Source organism: Chiloscyllium plagiosum, unplaced genomic scaffold, assembly GCF_037043375.1.
Source record: "Chiloscyllium plagiosum isolate Xiang-an unplaced genomic scaffold, Cpla_swu_hap1 HiC_scaffold_10, whole genome shotgun sequence".
Taxonomy (NCBI): domain Eukaryota; kingdom Metazoa; phylum Chordata; class Chondrichthyes; order Orectolobiformes; family Hemiscylliidae; genus Chiloscyllium; species Chiloscyllium plagiosum.
In genome coordinates, this window is record NW_028270148.1 from 15904924 (window position 1) to 15926049 (window position 21126).

General features: G+C 49.7%; 1 protein-coding gene across 8 annotated transcripts in view; it reads right to left on the reverse strand.

The window, feature by feature from the left end:
- wdr27 (WD repeat domain 27) overlaps positions 1 to 21126 on the reverse strand; it is a 526425-nt gene that overhangs the window by 348483 nt on the left and 156816 nt on the right. For all 8 annotated transcript variants that reach the window (XR_015758354.1, XM_087991151.1, XM_087991149.1 and 5 more), the window contains one exon: positions 11597 to 11694. Coding sequence is in view for 7 of the 8 variants with exons in the window: in XM_087991151.1 (XP_087847277.1) it covers positions 11597 to 11694 (98 nt within the window). In the remaining variant the exon portion in view is untranslated. The remainder of the gene's footprint in view (positions 1 to 11596; positions 11695 to 21126) is intronic.

A 21126-nucleotide genomic window follows, 5' to 3' on the forward strand; every position in this document is an offset into this window, starting at 1 on the left:
ACAATCGCCACCAGAACCACCGCCTCCATGATCACTGCCAGGACCACCACCTCCGCGATCACCACCAGAACCACCACCTCCACGATCACCACCAGAACCACCGCCTCCATGATCACTGCCAGGACCACCACCTCCGCGATCACCACCAGAACCACCACCTCCACGATCACCACCAGAACTACCGCCTCCACAATCACCGCCAGGACCACCGCATTCACAATCGCCACCAGAACCACCGCCTCCACAATCGCCACCAGAACCACCGCCTCCATGATCACTGCCAGGACCACCACCTCCGCGATCACCACCAGAACCACCACCTCCACGATCACCCCCAGAACTACCGCCTCCATGATCATTGCCAGGACCACCACCTCCGCGATCACCACCAGAACCACCACCTCCACGATCACCACCAGACCTACGGCCTCCACAATCACCGCCAGGACCACCGCATTCACAATCGCCACCAGACCCACCGCCTCCACAATCGCCACCAGAACCACCGCCACCATGATCACTGCCAGGACCACCACCTCCGCGATCGCCATCAGGACCACCGCCTCAACAATCGCCACCAGAACCACCGCCTCCATGATCACTGCCGGGACCATCCCCTCCACGAGCACCGCCAGGACCGCCTCCATAATTGCTGCCAGGACCATCGCCTCCACAATCGCTACCAGGACCACCGCCTCCGCGATCACCACCAGGACCACCGCCTCACAATCGCCGCCAGAACCACCGCCTTCACAATCACCGCCAGGACCGCCGCCTCCACGAACACCACCAAACCACTGCTTCCACAATCACCAGCAGGACCACCGCCTTCACAATCGCCACCAGAACCACCGCCTCCACAATCGCCACCAGAACCACCGCCTCCATGATCACTGCCAGGACCACCACCTCCGCGATCACCACCAGAACCACCACCTCCACGATCATCACCAGAACTACCGCCTCCATGATCACTGCCAGGACTACCACCTCCGCGATCACCACCAAAACCACCACCTCCACGATCACCACCAGAACTACCGCCTCCACAATCACCGCCAGGGCCACCGCCTCCACAATCGCAACCAGAACCACCGCCTCCACAATCGCAACCAGAACCACCGCCTCCACAATCGCAACCAGAACCACTGCCTCCACAATCACCACCAGAACCACCGCCTCCACAATCGCCGCCAGTACCACCGCCTTCACGATCACCGCCAGGACCACTGCCTCCACGAACACCACCAAACCACTGCTTCCACAATCACCAGCAGGACCAGCGTCTTCACAATCGCCACCAGAACCACCGCCTCCACAATCGCCACCAGAACCACTGCTTCCATGATCACTGCCAGAACCACCACCTCCACGATTACCGCCTCCACAATCACCGCCTTGTCCACCGCCTCCACAATCGCCACCAGAACCACCGCCTCCACAATCGCAACCAGGACCACCGCCTCCACGATCACTGCCAGGACCACCGCCTCCATGAGCACCGCCAGGACCACCGCCTCCACAATCGCCACCAGAACCACCGCCTCCACAATCGCCACCAGAACCACCGCCTCCACGATCACTGCCAGGACCACCGCCTCCATGAGCACCACCAGGACACCGCCTCCACAATCGCCACCAGGACCACCGCCTCCACGATATCCACCAGGACCACTGCCTCCACGAGCACCACCAGGACCACCGCCTCCACGATATCCACCAGAACCACTGCCTCCGCGATCACCGCCAGGACCACAGCCTCCGCGATCACCACCAGGACCACCGCCTCCACGATCTCCGCCAGGACCACAGCTTCCGCGATCATCACCAGGACCACCGCCTCCGTGATCACCACCAGAACCACCGCCTCCAGGAACACCGCCAAGACCACCGCTTCTGCAATAGCCACCAGGACCATTACCTCCACAATCGCCACCAGGACCACCGCCTCCGCGGTCGCCACAAGGACCACTGCCTCCACGATCACCGCCAGGACCACAACCATCGCAAACGCCACCAGGACCACTTCCTCCGCGATAGCCACCAGGACCACCGCCTCCACGATCACTGCCAGGTCCACAGCCTCTGCGATCGCCACCAGGACCACCACCTCCGCAATTGCCACCAGGACCACAGCCTCCGCGATAGCCACCAGGACCACCGCCTCCACGATCACTGCCAGGTCCACAGCCTCTGCGATCGCCACCAGGACCACCACCTCCGCAATTGCCACCAAGATCACAGCCTCTGCGATCACTACCAGGACCACCGCCTCCACGATCACTGCCAGGACCACTGCCTCCACGATAGCCACCAGGACCTCCACCTCCACAATCGCTACCAGGACCACATCCCCGCAAACACCGCCAGGACCACCGCCCCCACAAACACCACCAGGACCACCGCCTCCGCGATCACCGGCAGGACCACCGCCTCCACACAGGCGACTGACTGTGTGGAGTTTGCATGTTCTCCCCGTGTCTGCGTGGGTTTCCTCCGGGTGCTCCGGTTTCCTCCCACAGTCCAAAAGATGTGCAGGGTCAGGTGAATTGGCCATGCTAAATTGCCCGTAGTGTTAGGTAAGGGGTAAATGTAGGGGTATGGGTGGGTTTCGCTTCGGCGGGTCGGTGTGGACTTGTTGGGCCGAAGGGCCTATTTCCACACTGTAATGTAATGTAATGTAATCTAATCTAATCTAATCTAATCTAATCTAATCCATGATCACCACCCCGGCGATCACCACCAGGACCACCGCCTCCAAGATCACCGGCAGGACCACCGCCTCCAAGATCACCGGCAGGACCACCGCCTCCACGATCACCACCTCCGCAATCACCACCAGAACCACCACCTCCACGATCACCACCAGAACTACCGCCTCCATGATCACTGCCAGGACCACCACCTCCGCGATCACCACCAGAACCACCACCTCCACGATCACCACCAGAACTACCGCCTCCACAATCACCGCCAGGACCACCGCATTCACAATCGCCACCAGAACCACCACCTCCACAATCGCCACCAGAACCACCGCCTCCATGATCACTGCAAGGACCACCACCTCCGCGATCACCACCAGAACCACCACCTCCACGATCACCCCCAGAACTACCGCCTCCATGATCATTGCCAGGACCACCACCTCCACGATCACCACCAGAACTACCGCCACAATCACCGCCAGGACCACCGCATTCACAATCACCAGCAGGACCACCGCCTTCACAATCGCCACCAGAACCACCGCCTCCACAATCGCCACCAGAACCACCGCCTCCATGATCACTGCCAGGACCACCACCTCCGCGATCACCACCAGAACCACCACCTCCACGATCATCACCAGAACTACCGCCTCCATGATCACTGCCAGGACCACCACCTCCGCGATCACCACCAGAACCACCATCTCCACGATCACCACCAGAACTACCGCCTCCACAATCACCGCCAGGACCACCGCAGTCACAATCGCCACCAGAACCACCGCCACCATGATCACTGCCAGGACCACCACCTCCGCGATCGCCATCAGGACCACCGACTCAACAATCGCCACCAGAACCACCGCCTCCACGATCACTGCCGGGACCATCCCCTCCACGAGCACCGCCAGGACCGCCTCCATAATTGCTGCCAGGACCATCGCCTCCACAATCGCTACCAGGACCACCACCTCCACGATCACCACCAGAACTACCGCCTCCACAATCACCGCCAGGACCACCGCATTCACAATCGCCACCAGAACCACTGCCTCCACAATCGCCACCAGAACCACCGCCACCATGATCACTGCCAGGACCACCACCTCCGCGATCGCCATCAGGACCACCGCCTCAACAATCGCCACCAGAACCACCGCCTCCACGATCACTGCCGTGACCATCCCCTCCACGAGCACCGCCAGGACCGCCTCCATAATTGCTGCCAGGACCATCGCCTCCACAATCGCTACCAGGACCACCGCCTCCGCGATCACCACCAGGACCACCGCCTCACAATCGCCGCCAGAACCACCGCCTTCACAATCACCGCCAGGACCGCCGCCTCCACGAACACCACCAAACCACTGCTTCCACAATCACCAGCAGGACCACCGCCTTCACAATCGCCACCAGAACCACCGCCTCCACAATCGCCACCAGAACCACCGCCTCCATGATCACTGCCAGGACCACCACCTCCGCGATCACCACCAGAACCACCACCTCCACGATCATCACCAGAACTACCGCCTCCATGATCACTGCCAGGACCACCACCTCCGCGATCACCACCAGAACCACCACCTCCACGATCACCACCAGAACTACCGCCTCCACAATCACCGCCAGGGCCACCGCCTCCACAATCGCAACCAGACCCACCGCCTCCACAATCGCAACCAGAACCACCGCCTCCACAATCGCAACCAGAACCACTGCCTCCACAATCACCACCAGAACCACCGCCTCCACAATCGCCGCCAGTACCACTGCCTCTACAATCACTGCCAGAACCACCACCTCCACAATCGCCACCAGAACCACCGCATGTACGATCACCGCCAGGACCACTGCCTCCAGAATCACCACCAGAACCACCGCCTCCACAATCGCCGCCAGTACCACCGCCTTCACGATCACCGCCAGGACCACTGCCTCCACGAACACCACCAAACCACTGCTTCCACAATCACCAGCAGGACCAGCGTCTTCACAATCACCACCAGAACCACCGCCTCCACAATCGCCACCAAAACCACCGCTTCCATGATCACTGCCAGAACCACCACCTCCACGATTACCGCCTCCACAATCACCGCCAGGACCACCGCCTCCACAATCGCCACCAGAACCACCGCCTCCACAATCGCAACCAGAACCACCGCCTCCACGATCACTGCCAGGACCACCACCTCGGCGATCACCGCCAGAACCACCACCTCCACGATCACCACCAGAACCACCGCCAGGACCACCGCCTCCACGATCACTGCCAGGACCACCGCCTCCATGAGCACCGCCAGGACCACCGCCTCCACAATCGCCACCAGAACCACCGCCTCCACAATCGCCACCAGAACCACCGCCTCCACGATCACTGCCAGGACCACCGCCTCCATGAGCACCACCAGGACACCGCCTCCACAATCGCCACCAGGACCACCGCCTCCACGATATCCACCAGGACCACTGCCTCCACGAGCACCGCCAGGACCACCGCCTCCACGATATCCACCAGAACCACTGCCTCCGCGATCACCGCCAGGACCACAGCCTCCGCGATCACCACCAGGACCACCGCCTCCACGATCTCCGCCAGGACCACAGCCTCCGCGATCATCACCAGGACCACCGCCTCCGTGATCACCACCAGAACCACCGCCTCCAGGAACACCGCCAAGACCACCGCTTCTGCAATAGCCACCAGGACCATTACCTCCACAATCGCCACCAGGACCACCGCCTCCGCGGTCGCCACAAGGACCACTGCCTCCACGATCACCGCTAGGACCACCACCATCGCAATCGCCACCAGGACCACTTCCTCCGCAATAGCCACCAGGATCACCGCCTCCACGATCACTGCCAGGACCACAGCCTCTGCGATCGCCACCAGGACCACCACCTCCACAATCGCCACCAGGACCACAGCCTCCGCGATCACTACCAGGACCACCGCCTCCACGATCACTGCCAGGACCACAGCCTCTGCGATCGCCACCAGGACCACCACCTCCACAATCGCCACCAGGACCACAGCCTCCGCGATCACTACCAGGACCACCGCCTCCACGATCACTGCCAGGACCACTGCCTCCACGATAGCCACCAGGACCTCCACCTCCACAATCGCTACCAGGACCACCGCCCCCGCAAACACCGCCAGGACCACCGCCTCCGCGATCACCGCCAGGACCACCGCCTCCACGATCACCAGCAGGACCACCGCCTCCACGATCACCGGCAGGACCACCGCCTCCACGATCACCACTAGGACCACAGCCTCCGTGATTGCTGTCAGAATCACAGCCTCCGCAATCACCACTGGGACCACTGCAGCCAAAACCTCTGCAAAGGCTGCCCATCACATCACTTCCGTCCCCCTGGTTGCTCCTGCCTAGGCCACTTCTGCTCCCACTGACGTCACTCATTGGAACACCGCCGATGAACACGCCATCCCCGCACCCGCCTCCGCCCCCGCGGTTACTGCCAAACGTGCCACTTCTGCCCTTACTGTCATTCACCCCAGCGCCACCCATCCAGCCATTGAAACTGCGGACATCACATAGAACGTCACTTGCACCCCTGCGGATGCCACGGAATGCATTGCTTACACCGTATCAAGTTCTCCAAGCTCTCACCCTCACAAAGCCCAGCGCTCCATTCCCTTTGCTCCAACCCCAACCTCACTGTTAAACCAGCGGACAAGGGGGGAGCTGTAGTAGTTTGGCACACCGACCTTCAAACCACTGAAGCCAGGCACCAACTCACGGATACCACCTCCTATCACCAAACTATCATCTCCTAGACAATACATTACCTCATCACCTCAGGGGATCTCACATCCACAGCCTCCAACCTCAGTCCCGGAAACCTGCACTGCCCAGATCTACCTCTCACCCAATGTTCACAAACCTGACTGTCCCAGTTGACCCATCGTCTTTGCCTGGTCCTGCCACACCAAAATTATCTCCTCATAGCTTGACACCCTCCTGTCCCCCCTTGTTCCAGGAACTGCCCACATCCAGTCAGAATCACAGCCTCCACGATCAACACCACGTCCACCGCCTCCACGATCACCGCCAGGTCCACTGCGTCCGCGATCGCCACCAGGACCACCGCCTCCACAATCGCCACCCACACCCTCCACCTCCTCTATGACTTTCATCTGCCTGGCCCCCATCTTCATCATGGACATCCAGTCCCTGTACACACCCATCGGCTTTGGCGAAGGCCTCTAAGCCCTCCTTTTCTTACTCCTCCACCGACACTCTCATTCGATTGGCTGAACTGGTCCTCACCCTCAACAACTTCTCCTTTGAACCCTCCCATTTCCTACGGACCAAAGGGGTAGCCATGGGCACCCGCATGAGCTCCAGCTTTGCCAGCCTCTTCGTCGGATATGTAGAATAGTCCATCTTCCGCAGTTACACTGGCACCACCAACCCCTCTTTTCCTCCACTACATTGAAAATTGTATCAGCGCCTCGTGCTCCCATGAGGAGGTTGAACATTTCATCAACTTCAAAAACACCTTCCACCCTGACCTCAAGTTCACTGGACCATCTCAGGCACCCTCCTCCCCTTCCTGGACCTCTCCGTCTCCATCTCCAGCGACCAACTCAACACGGACATTTATTTCAAATCCACCGACTCTCACATCTTCCTGGACTACACCTCCTCCCACCCTGCCTCCTGTAAGAACGCTGTCCCTTACTCTCAATTTCTCCGCCTACACCGTATCTGCTCCCAGGAGAAGCAATTCCACTCCAGGACGTTCCAGATGGCCTCCTATTTCGAGAACCGCAATTTGCTCTCCCATATGATCAACAATGTATCTCCTCCATTTCCTGCACCTCCGCCCTTGAACCCCACCCCTCCAACAAGTTAGAACTCCCCAGTCCTCACCTTCTATTCCACTACCTACAATCAGACACCATCACTAGAAATATATTTCCCTCCCCACCCCATCGGCATTTCGCAGAGACCATACCCTTCTGCAACTCCTTTATTCGTCCCATGCCCCCCCACCAACCCACTCTCCACTGCTCCCACCTACGCCGCAAAGCGTAAACCTGCGCCCACACTTACCCCCTCACCTCTGTCCAAGGCTCCAAAGGATCCTTCCACATCCAGCAGAGATTTTCCTGCATAGCCAAATACCTCATCTACTGTCGACAGGGTGGTGCTGGAAAAGCACAGCAGGTCAGGCAGCATCTGAAGAGCAGGCGAATCGATGTTTCAGGCAAATGTCCTTCATCAGAATTCCTGATGAAGGGCTTTTGCCGAAATGTCAATTCTCCTGCTCCTCGGATGCTGCCTGGCCTGCTGTGCTTTTCCAGCACCATACTCTCAACCCTAACCTCCAGCATCTGCAGTCCTCACTTTCACCTAGTTGTGTCTGTTGCTTTCAATGTGGTCTCCTCTATTCTGGGGAGACAGGACACCAATTTGTGGAATGCTTCAGGGAACATCTCTACGCGACATGCACTGAACAATCCCACCATCCCATGTCCAACCACTTCAACTCCCCCTCCCATTTCGCCAAGGACATGCAGGTCCTGGGCCTCCTCCACCACCAAATCCAGCCACCCGCGCTGGAGGAAGAATGCCTCCTCTTCCGCCTTGGGACCCTCCAACCACACGGCATCAACTTCAACTTCACCAGTTTCCTCATCTACCCTCCCCCCACATCATCCCAGATCCAACCCTCCAACTTGGCACCGCCCTCTTGAACTGCCCTACCTGCCCATTTTCCTTCCCACCTATCCCCTCCACCTTCCCCTCTGACTTATCACCATCATCCCCCCCACCAGCATCTACCTATCACCTTCCCAGCTACCTTACTCCCACCCCCATCCCAGCCTCCTATTTATCTCTCAGCTCCCTTCCCCGCACCACATTCCTGATGAAGGGCTTATTCCCAAAACGTCAATTCTCCTGTTCCTCGGATGCTGTCTGACCTGCTGTGCTTTTCCAGCACCACACTCTTCAACTTTGATCTCCAACATCTGCAGTTCTCACTTTCTCCTTGCCACACAAAGTGGCTACAGAAACAGGTTAGAGGCTAGGAATAATGCATTGAGTAACTCACCTCCTGACTCCCTGAAGCCTGTCATTCAGCTATAAGTCACAAGTTGGGAGTGTGATGGAATACATCCCACTTGCCTGGATGAGTGAAGTTCCAATGACACTCAAGAAGCTTGACACCATCTAGATCAAATCAGCCTGCTTGGTTTGTACTACATCCACAAACATCCAATCCCACCACCACCAATGATCAATAGTAGCAGTGTGTACTATTTACAAGATGCATGGCAGAAATTCACAAAAGATCCTTCGACAGCATCTTCCAAATCCACGACCACTTCTATCTGGGAGAACGAGGGCAGCAAATAGATGGGAACGCAGCCACCTGCAGGTTCCCACTAAGCCACTCACCATCCTCACTCAGATGTCATTCCTTCACTGTTACTGGGTCTACCTACAACACATGGACTGCAACAGTTCAAGAAGGCAGCTCATCACCATCTTCTCAAGGCAATTAGCGAGAGGCAATAAATGCTGATCAGCCAGTGACACCCATGTCCCACAACTGAATAACTTTTTAAAAATTGCAGTCCAAACAATTCATCTGGAAGAATTTCTGCTTCTATCTGAGTGGCAGAAGGGCTTTGGTCCCCAATCTTTTACTTGCATTCATTCTTTATGGATAGCTGGAGTTTTCTACATGTTGCTCATTCTCAATCTGTCAGCAGCACCCACCACTCCCGAGTGGGCTGCAAAAGCCCTACAGCTCCTTGCCTTCTGTTTGGCCTTTAAGCCTGTGAGTGGAGAAATGGCCTATTAAGAGGCCAACTCCAGGGAGATTGTGCTATTGGTCTCATTGTTAGCATGTGCATACACATTTCCCTGGAAATGTTGACTGATTTTACAGGTCTAATCATCTTGTGGTCGAACATAATTATTTTGGTTGTATTTTGGTTTTCCTTTCATTAAATCGCTGATTATATGATTGAGTAGGGTCCAATTACATGAAGTTCGAGACTATCAATTCCCTGGCAATCCAGTCTGTCAGAACTGTCACTGCCCAGAGGTAAGGGTCAAGCACACCGTGGCAGAAATGATAATTGCACCAGCTCTAAGTAAAACATCATAAAGTACTGAAAAACACCCAATGTGTCATTTTTAGATGGATTATAGCAAGTATATCATGCACCATTTTCCATTTGTTGGTTTAATACTGAAAAGCGTTATACCTCGACTTTTGAGTATGTTAAAAATAAATTCAACCAACTGATTTCTTGTATTAATATGCCTACAAGTGCAGGGTTTCAACATAACTTGAAGTGCAATGTCTTTTGTAACGTCTTCATCAACTTTCAGTACTTATCAGTGATCATGATTGTTTAAAATTAGCATTTTGTAAGTAAACTAGTTTTGACTTCCATGTTAACTGAAAGCAAAATAGCAAGCAAATAGCGAAGTATAGAGTGAATTAAAGATTAGGTCATATTCTGTACATCTCAATGAGAAATCTTGTCTGAAGTGCCAGTGGAGATGAAGGACAGTACCGCATCACAACATGGTAAGAGCTTTTAAGTTAATTTAGAAGGGATATAAATAGTCATTTGGGAGCTTGAGTATTCCTGAGAAAAATACATATTTGATGAGGCATTTTGTTTTTTACTCATTCAGGACAATTTGCAAAAATATAAATGTAAAGGGGACCATTTTCATACGGTCTAAAAACAGCATGCTGCAAAGTTGGCAAGTGGATGCTGATTGTAGAGGGATTACCATGGAGAATCCACAACTTAAATAATGATTAATAGGTAACAGTCAAACTTTGTTTAAATTTAATCCAATAGTTTGACTCTGACCAGTCAAGACATGCTCCTTAGAAATGAACCACAGAATAGCTGTTAATTGCTTTCTTCAGTTGAAAGCCATATTCTCAAAACTTTGAGCAACAAGTGAAGGTAGATGTTTCTTGCTGCTGATATGCAGTAGTAACAGAGTGGTGTTTGCCGCTACTGGGATGCTACCATTAAGCTAAATACACACTATGCCTATCAGACAAATGAAGCATGTGGTATAATAATTTCAATGACAAAGTGATGCTACATATATAGGCCATACGTTCCATAGCATGGTGGATAAAGTCAAATGTTTACAACAGGCAATGTACTAACCATGCCAAACATCCTGTGCTTGCTAAATCATTAAAAACAGTATCCAACATTGGTATTGATTCTACAATGGGACAATATTTGCTACATAATTGTTGATGTGTGAAACCTTATGCTAACAACCAATTTAAGACTTTCAATTGGACTCACAGAGAGACGTACTTGCACATCTTGCACATATTGAAACCTATACAGGGCCCTGTTCTTTGTCGACAGTAAGAATACATATGTACACTGCACCTGTTAGAACTGAACAAAACAGACAACAATCCCTCCCTGGTTCATTCCTCAAGGCAATGACTTGACCAGTCTGTGTCAAGCTGCCTGGTTTAAATTTAAATGAAGTTTGGTAGATGACTGCCAGTAGTCATGCACTCTCCACCTCTATCCATCCGAGACCACTTGCCAATCAATCAAGATGTTCTTCTCATACTTATAAAAATGTTGTTCCTGTATTCTGGCGAATAGTGCAAATGAGTGCAAGATGAGATCTTGAAACTAGATGTGTCTTTTCTCAATAATACACAGGCAAAACACTTTGCATTGTCTAAATCTATAATCCAGTTAATCAACACTGCATGAACCTTATTTCCATAAAACTCATCACACGTAAAGTTTGTATTCCTATTCACTTGAAGCCTATTTTTACAAAGGGACATGACAAAAAAGTCCACTCAGAATATTTTCTTACCTTAGTGTCCGTAAATCCCAGAGTTTGATCCCATCAGTTATAGCAGTTGTCAGAAAGAGATTATAGGATTCAGAAGCTTGGGTACAAAATACTGAACCCTAAAACAAGATGAAGATAACACACAGATTACTGATAAATATCAATTTTCATGACTGTAAATTAATGTTTAAATGGAATACCTAATTGTTTTGGGAAAATAAACTAAAACTTTGAGGATAAAATTAACAAAATTGAAAAGGGAGAATCAGAGATGTTATCACACACCTCTGGAATGAGTAAGACTTGACGCCAGGTCTCCTAATTCAGAGATAGAGACACTACAACTGCACCACAATAACCCTTACTTAGATTTTCAGAAAGCTGTCAGCAACGTAACATACAAGTGGTTCATGAACAAGAGATAAAGGGAATAGATATTTTTGAATAAACGTGTTCAGAGATATTGTACACCCCTGCAGCAAGTGGGACTTGAACCCAGGATTTGGAGAATGGATCAGCATAGATTGAAAATGAGTAGACAGAAAACAGAAAGTATGAATAAGTAAGTGATTTTCAGGTATTCATGCTCTGACTAATGGGGTGCTGTTAAGGTTGAAACTTTATTGCTGGAACAGCACAGCAGGTCAGGCAGCATCCAGGGAACAGGAGATTCGACGTTTCGGGCACAGGCCCTTCTTCAGGAATGAGCAGAGAGTGTTCAGCAGGAGAAGATAAAAGGTAGGGAGGAGGGACTTGGAGGAGGGGAGTTGGAAATGTGATAGGTGGAAAGAGGTCAAGGTGAGGGTGATAGGTCGGAGTAGGGTGGAGGCGGAGAGGTCAAGAAGAAGACTGCAGGTCAGGAAGGCGGTGCCGGGCTGGAAGGATCCGGCTGAGACAAGGTGGGGGGAGGGGGGATGAAGAAACTGGTGAAGTCCAAGTTCATCCCCTGCGGTTGGAGGGTTCCCAGTCGGAAGATAAGACGCTCCTCCTCCGACCGTCGGGTTGTTGTGGTTTGGCGGTGGATGAGTCCAATGACCTGCATATCCTCGGTGGAGTGGGAGGGGGAGTTGAAATGCTGTGCCACAGGTTGGTTGGGTTGGTTCGTCCGGGTGGCCCAGAGGTGCTCCCTGAATCGCTCCGCAAGTAGGCGGCCTGTCTCCCCAATATAGAGGAGGCCACACCGGCTGCAGCGGATGCAGTAGATGATGTGGGTGGAGGTGCAGGTGAATCTGTGGCGGATATGGAAGTTTCCCTTGGGGCCTTGGAGAGAAGTGAGGGGGGAGGTGTGGGCGCAAGTGTTGCACCTCCTGCGGTTGCAAGGGAAGGTGCCGGGAGTGGTGGTTGGGTCGGTGGGGGGTGTGGATCTGACAAGGGAGTCGCGGAGGGAGTGGTCTCTACGGAAAGCTGATAGGGGAGGGGAGGGAAATATATCCTTGGTGCTGGGGTCTGTTTGGAGGTGGCGGAAGTGACGGCGGATGATGCGCTGTACATGGAGATTGGTGGGGTGGTAGGTGAGGACCAGTGGGGTTCTGTCCTGGTGGCGGTTGGAGGGGCGGGGCTCAAGGGCGGAGGAGCGGGAAGTGGAGGAGATGCGGTGGAGGGCACCGTCGACCACGTCGGGGGGGAAATTGCGGTCCTTGAAGAAGGAGGCCATCTGTGTTGTACGTATTTTGAACTGGTCCTCCTGGGAGCAGATGCGGCGGAGACGAAGGAATTGGGAGAATGGGATGGCGTTTTTACAGGGGGCAGGATGGGAGGAGGTGTAGTCCAGGTAGCTGTGGGAGTCGGTAGGTTTGTAGTAGATGTCCGTGTTGATTCGGTCGCCTGAGATAGAAACAGAAAGGTCTAGGAAGGGGAGGGAGGAGTCCGAGACTGTCCAGGTGAATTTGAGGTCGGGGTGGAAGGTGTTGGTGTAGTGGATAAACTGTTCAACCTCCTCGTGGGAGCACGAGGTAGCGCCGATACAGTCATCAATGTAGCGAAGAAAAAGATGGGGGGTGGGGCCAGTGTAGTTGCGGAAGATGGATTGTTCCACATACCCTACGAAGAGGCAGGCATAGCTGGGGCCCATGCGGGTGCCCATGGCTACTCCTTTTGTTTGGAGAAAGTGGGAGGATTGGAAAGAAAAGTTGTTCAGGGTGAGGACCAGTTCGGTCAGTCGAAGGAGGGTGTCGGTGGAAGGGTACTGGGTGGTACGGCGGGAAAGGAAGAAGCGGAGTGCTTTGAGTCCTTCGTGATGGGGGATGGAGGTGTACAGGGACTGGATGTCCATGGTGAAGATGAGGCGTTGGGGACCGGGGAAGCGGAAATCCTGGAGGAGGTGGAGGGCGTGGGTGGTGTCACGAACGTAGGTGGGGAGTTCTTGGACTAATGGGGACAGGACCGTGTCGAGGTATGCCGAGATGAGTTCGGTTGGGCAGGAGCAGGCTGAGACGATGGGTCGTCCGGGGCAGTCAGGTTTGTGGATTTTGGGCAGGAGGTAGAAACGGGCGGTTCGGGGTTGTGGGACTATGAGGTTGGAGGCGGTGGATGGGAGGTCCCCTGAGGTGATGAGGTTATGGACGGTCTGGGAGATGATGGTTTGGTGGTGGGGGGTGGGGTCATGGTCAAGGGGACGGTAGGAGGAGGTATCTGCGAGCTGGCGTTTGGCCTCAGCGGTGTAAAGGTCAGTGCGCCAAACTACTACTGCGCCTCCCTTGTCAGCTGGTTTGATGGTGAGGTTGGGACCTGTTGGACCATTTTTTGAGTCCTAGATAGTCACAATTTATATCGATGATTTGGATGTAGGAATTATCCAAGTTTGTATATAACATAAAACTAAGTGGAAGCATGAACTGTGAAGGGCAAACAAAAATACTTCAAGAGAATTTAGAGAAGCAAAAGAGTAGACAAAAAAATGGCAGATGGAAATATGAAATATTTAAAGTTATCCACTTTCATACGAAGAAACAGAAGGTGCAGTATTTCTTAAAAGACGAAAGACTGGGAAGTGTTGAACTTAAAAGGGATTGGGCTGTTCTTGCTCATCAGTTATTGCAAGTAAGCACGCAGATATAGCAAACTATTAAGATATTGATAATAACACTGAAATGCTGAATAATCTCAACAGGTCTGGCAGCAGCTGTGGAGAGAGAAAATCAGAGTTAATGGTTCAAGTCCCATACTGGATACTTTCAAGAAAGAGTTGGATAGAGCTCTCAAGGATAGTGGAATCAAGGGTTATAGAGATAAGGCAGGAACAGGATACTGATTGAGGATGATCAGCCATGATCATAATGAATGGTGGTGCAGGCTCGAAGGGCAGAATGGCCTACTCCTGCACCTATTGTCTATTGTCTACTGAGAACCAGATGTTAGTTTGATCCCATCTCGACCCTTCTGTTTTCATTCTGCTCCGTAATTTTATTTTTTACTTTTTTCACTGTTCTGTACCTCTTGTTTCTTGATTGTCTCTCTTTCTCTCGCTCCCTACTCTCTCATCACCTTTTACCTCTCCTCTTCCCCCTTCTCCCCTATTTTCCATTTTGCCCCTGCTTCATCCATCCCCCCATCCCCCACATATTTTGTCACATAGCACTGGCTTCAGCCTTGGTCGTTCACAGCTCCTATAATCTCTCGATGCACTGTCATTATCACCTCTTTATTGCTACCTTTGCTTCTGGAGCCATGACTCACCTTCTCTCAGCCTGGTATAAATACCTCCCTATTTCACACTTTTTTTTTAAGCTTTGACAAAGGGTCAGTTAGACTTGAAATGTCAGGTCTTTTCTCTCCTTACAGATGCTGCCAGACCTGCTGAGATTTTCCAGCATTTTCAGATTCCAGCATCCACAGTATTTGCTTTTATCCAATGTTAGTTTGTTGGCCTTTCTTACTAGAATATTTGAGTATTAATATAAAGGCTTTGTATTGCAATTATATGTCAGATCACATCTGAAATACTATGGGCAGTTTTGGTCTCCTTACCCAAGGAAAGATATACTTGATATAGAGAGTGTGTTTCTGTTCACCGGAGGCACGCTAAGTTAATTCCTGGGATGAAAGGACTGCCGTGTGAGGCAAGTTTAAATAGCCTAAATCTTTTTCTCTGGAGTTCAGAAGATGAGAGATGATCTCATTCAAACATGCAAACTCTTACAGGGCTTGACAGGGATAGATGCAAGATGGATGTTTCCCCTGGCTTGGGGCATGTTGAGTACCAGATGACACAGAATGAGAGGTAGGTATTTTAGGACTGAGATGAAGAGGAAACTTTGCACTCAGAGGATGGTGAATCTTTGGAATTCTCTGCCTCAGAGGGGCAGATTGAGATAGGTAAATTTCAATGTAATAAAGATATCAGGAGATACGGGATTGTGCAGGGAAATTGTCTGAAGTAGCTAATAAAGCACAATCTAACTGAATGATGGAAAAGGATCAAAGGGCTGAATAGCCTATTACTATTCCAATTTCTTGTGGTGTTAAAATGAGCATGTCTTCAAAATATCATTATCATAAAATTAAATATTAACATTAGCTAAATAATATGCTCACAACTTAAATCATTATGGCATTATTGTTTTCCTACAGAAAGGTGAAGAGCTACATTCCAGGAGAAAATGCTTGAAGGGATTTCTCAGAGGCATCATAATCTTAATAGAAAAGCAAAGCATCGCAGATACGTGGGTTTGGATGAAAGCTCAGCAACCCAAAACCTTAACTCTCTTTCTTTTTCCACACATGCTGCCAGACCTGCTGAGTATTTCTGGCATTTTTTTATTACTAATGTTAATGGAAGGATTACATGATACAGAGCTTTAGACTGCTGGTGCATACATAGTGAAATTCTACAAATGTTATCTATCTTAACAGTGGGCTTTTCTTTCTCCACAAAGGAGTGGATATGTATAATCTTTGTGGCTATTAGCAAACGTACTCAGTACTGTGTTCATTAGCACCTTCAAGTAAATATCTGAAACAGGATTTGCTTAGAATTAAGACTAAAACAAAGATAACATCCCATGGAATTCTGAGCTCTGGGGATTAACGCAACCTCATATGTTCAAAACAAACATATAAACAAAGGAATCAAGTGTCATAGTGGACAGAAAAGAGAATGAAGATAACACCAAAACTGGATTAGCATTGATTTTATTGAATGGTAGCACAGGCTCAAAGTGCCAATCTCTTAGTCTAAAATCCTATTTTCTCAGGTCCTATGCTCCTAACAGCCAGGTTTGAACAGATGACCACATAATTGTTTTAAAAATCATCTTGAATGGAGAGAAAGCAGAAAAAGTCATGCTGAATCTTCCTTCAGGATGTTACAATAATATAGGTAATGCGTTCAATGTTCCATGGTTCAAATGGCTTGTGTCATCCTAATCTTTTTTTTCTCATATGTATGAAACAACTGCAATAACAACTGCTAATCTTTCTTCTTTATCTTACATCACAAGACAATTCACAGGAGAGTAATCAAACAAAATTTGACATTGATCTACATAAGAAGAAATCAAGACAGGTGACCAAACACTTGTTCACTGAAGTAGATTTCAAGTAGCAAAGAGTTTAAGGAGGTGAGACAGAGAGACAAAACAACTTCGGGAGGGAATTGGGATCTTAGGCAACTGAGGGTATAGGAGACATTATACACTAGAGAAGAACTGTCTTTCAACAGAATCCACGTCCACACTTTTAGTGAGAGCTTTATCTCAGTTAATTACACTGTATAAAACTCACAATCAACTGATTAGATTAAGTGGGTAAAAAACTGGCAAATAGAGCATAATGTGAGAAGTTGTGAAGTTGTTCATTTTGAAAGGGAGAACAAAAGAACACTCCTGTTTAAATGGAAAAAAACTTCAGAAAGCTGCAACACAAAGGAACTTGGGGTGACTTGTGTATAAAAGGCAGAAAAACACAGGTGCAGCAGGTAATCAGGAATGGAAGGTTGACCATTATTTCAAGGGGAATATAAAAGTTGGGAAGTCTTACTGCAACTGTGTGATGTGCGGGTGAGACTACTCCTGGAGTACAGTAAGCTGTTTTGGTTCCTTATTTAAGGAAAGATATTATTTAATTGGAGGCAGTTCAAAGAAGGTCCACTCGGAGATCCCAGTATAAAGGCATTGTCTTATGAGCAAGGGTTAAACACATAAGGCTTAATTCGCTGGAGTTTAGAAGAATGAGAGGTGATCTCATTGAAACATAGGATTCTAAAGGGGCTTGACAGGGTAGAACATAGAACATAAAATAATACAGCACAGAACAGGCCCTTCGGCCCTCGATATTGCGCCAACCTGTGAATTAATCTAAGCTCAATACCCTACACTATCCCATAATCATCCATATACTTATCCAAGGGTTGTTTAAATGCCCCTAATGTGGCTGAGTTAACTACATTAGCAGATAAGGCATTCCACGCTCTTACCACTCTGAGTAAAGAACCTGCCTCTAACATCTGTCTTAAATCTATCACCCCTCATTTTGTCGCTATGCCCCCCTCATCCAAGCTGACGTCATCATCATCCTGGGAAAACGACTTTCACTGTCTACCCTATCTAATCTTCTGATCATTTTGTATGTCTCCATCAGATCCCTTCTTAGCCTTCTTCTTTCCAGTGAGAACAGACCCAAGTCTCTCAGCCTTTCCTCATAAGACCTTCCCTCCAGACCAGGCAACATCCTGGTGAATTTCCTCTGCACCTTTTCCAATGCTTCCACATCCTTCCTATAATGGGGCGACCAGAATTGTACACAATATTCCAAGTGCGGCCACACTAGCCTTTTGTATAGTTGCAGCATGACATTACGGCTACGTAATTCAATCCCTCTACCAATAAAACCTAACACATCGTATGCCTTCTTAACAGCACTATCAACCTGGGTGGTAATTTCAGGGATCTATGTACATGGACTCGAAGATCCCATGCACATCCACTCTACCAAGAATCTTTCCATTGACCCAGCATTCAGCCTTCCTGTTATTCTTACCAATGTGAATCACTTTACATTGAACTCCATTTGCAATTCTGCAGTTTATCCAAGTCCCACTGCACTCTGTCCACTACTCCACCAATTTTACTGTCATCTGCAAACTTACTAATCCATCCACCTATGCCTGCGTCCAAGTCATTTATATAAACGACAAACAGCAGTGTCCCAAAACAATCCTTGTGGCACACCACTAGTAACCGGACTCCAGGCTGAATATTTTCCATCAATCACCACTCGCTGCCTTCTTACAGAAAGCCAGTTTCTAATCCAAACTGCTAAATCACCTTCAATTCCACACCTCTGCATTTTCTCCAACAGCCTACCATGTGGAACCTTATCAAGGCTTTACCAAAGTCCATGTATACCACGTCAACTGCCCTACCCTCATCTACATGCTTGGTCACCTTCTCAAAAACCTCAATGAGGTTTGTGAGACATGACCTGCCCTTGACGAAACCATTGTGACTATCTGCAATCAAATTGTTGCTTGTTAAATGATTATAACTGCTTATAATCTTTTCCAGAACGTTTCCTATAACAGGCGTAAGGTTCATTGGTCTATAATTACCTGGGTCATCTCTACTGCCCTTCTTGAACAAGGGCACAACATTTGCAATCTTTCAGTCCTCTGGTATTAAACCTGTAGACAATGACGACTCAAAGATCAAGGCCAAAGGCTCCGCTATCTCCTGCCTAGCTTCCCAGAGAATCCTCGGATAAATCCCATCCGGCCCTGGGAACTTGTCTGCTTTCACTCCTTCTAGAATTGATAACACCTGTTCGTAACTAACCTCGATCCTTTCTAGTCTAATATCCAGTATCTCATTGTTCTCCTCTACAATATTCTCCTTTTCCTGAGTGAAAATAGATGAGAAATATTCGCTTAGCACCTCTCTGATCTTCACAGGGTCCACACACAACTTCCCACTTCTGTCTTTGACAGGCCTTATTCCTACCCTAGTCATCCTTTTATTCCTCACTTACCTATAGAAAGCTTTAGGATTCTCCTTTATTCTATCTGCTAAAGACTGCTCATGTTCCTCCTTCCTCTTCTTAAATCTCTATTTAAATCCTTCCTAGTTCATCTGTAACTCTCCATTGCTTCATCTGAATCATCTCGTCTCAGCATCACAAAAGCCTCCTTCTTCTGCTTAACAAGAGTTGCAATTTTGTTAGTAAACCGCGGTTCCCTTACCTTATCACTTCCTCCCTGCCTGACAGAGGCATAGCTATCAAGGACACGCAACATCTGTTCCTTAAATCAGTTCAACATTTCGATTGTCCCCATCCCCTGCATTTTGCTACCCCATTCTATGCCTCCTAAGTCTTGCCTAATCGCATTATAATTGCCCTTCCCCCATCTATAACTCTTGTCCTGTGGTATGTACCTATCCCTTTCCATCATTAAATTAAACATAACCGAATTATGGTCACTCTCTCCAAAGTGTTCACCTACCACTAAATCAAATACCTGGCCTGGTTCATTACCAAGCACCAGATCCAGTGTGGCCTCCCCTCTTGTAGGCCCTTTGACAGGAAACCCTCCTGCACACATTGGACAAAAACTGAGTAAATTCTGAGAGGATGTTTGCCTTCATGGGAGAATTTAGGACCAGAGGGCAAAGTCTCAGTATAAAGGCCATCAGCTTAAGATTGAGATAAGGAGGAATTTGTTTCTCTCAGAGGGTTAAGAGTCTTTGGAACTCCTTGCCACAGAGAGCATTGGGGGCTGAGACCTTGCCTGTATTTAAGCTTGATTTAGATAGATACTTGATGAGTAGAGGAAAAGACAGGAAAGCGGACCTGAGGAATGTCGAATTAGCCAAGATCCTACTGAATGGCAGGACAAGCTTGAGGGGCCAAATCGCCTACTCTGTTCCTATTTCTTATGGTCTTATGATTACTAGTTGCCCATATTTATACAACCAACTCTCACTAAATTTCCTTCATAAGTTTGGAAAACTCTTTTTGGCTCTTGGAAGCATCTACATGCTTGTCACCTTGACTCTAACAACTTCCCCAATTGCCATATTAGGATGAATCTTAGTTAACACTTTAACCCCAAACCTAGTTGACACACCATATCAGTTCAATTACTAAGACTGCCTTCTTTCACTTGTGGAAATTTGTATAGCTCCAATCCTCTCTCACCTCTGTCAATTAAGATTTAACTATGGTTTCATTCCTTCAAGATTCAATTTTTTTTTAACTACTGAGTGGGCCAATTTGCTTCAATCCTTCACAAACCCATTCAAAATTCTCCAGCCATTAGACTCCCTTGCACAAGGCTGGCCCTCTTTACGCTGTCTATAAACTCACAGTTGGCTTTGAAATTCTGACTGTCCTTTCAAATTCTTTACTGACATCTCCGTATCCTTGAGCAGAGCTGAGCCCCAGCATTTATCTTGTCAGTATAATGCATTTTACATCCCACATCAGCTTTCCTCTGAATGAGGCTGTTAGGAAAATCTGGAATCTTCAAAGTTGGTCATCAAATCAATTCATGTTGAGTACAATGGAGAAGAGAAATTTTCTGCACAGTCAATGAATTGATAGAGTTTCCGAACAGATAG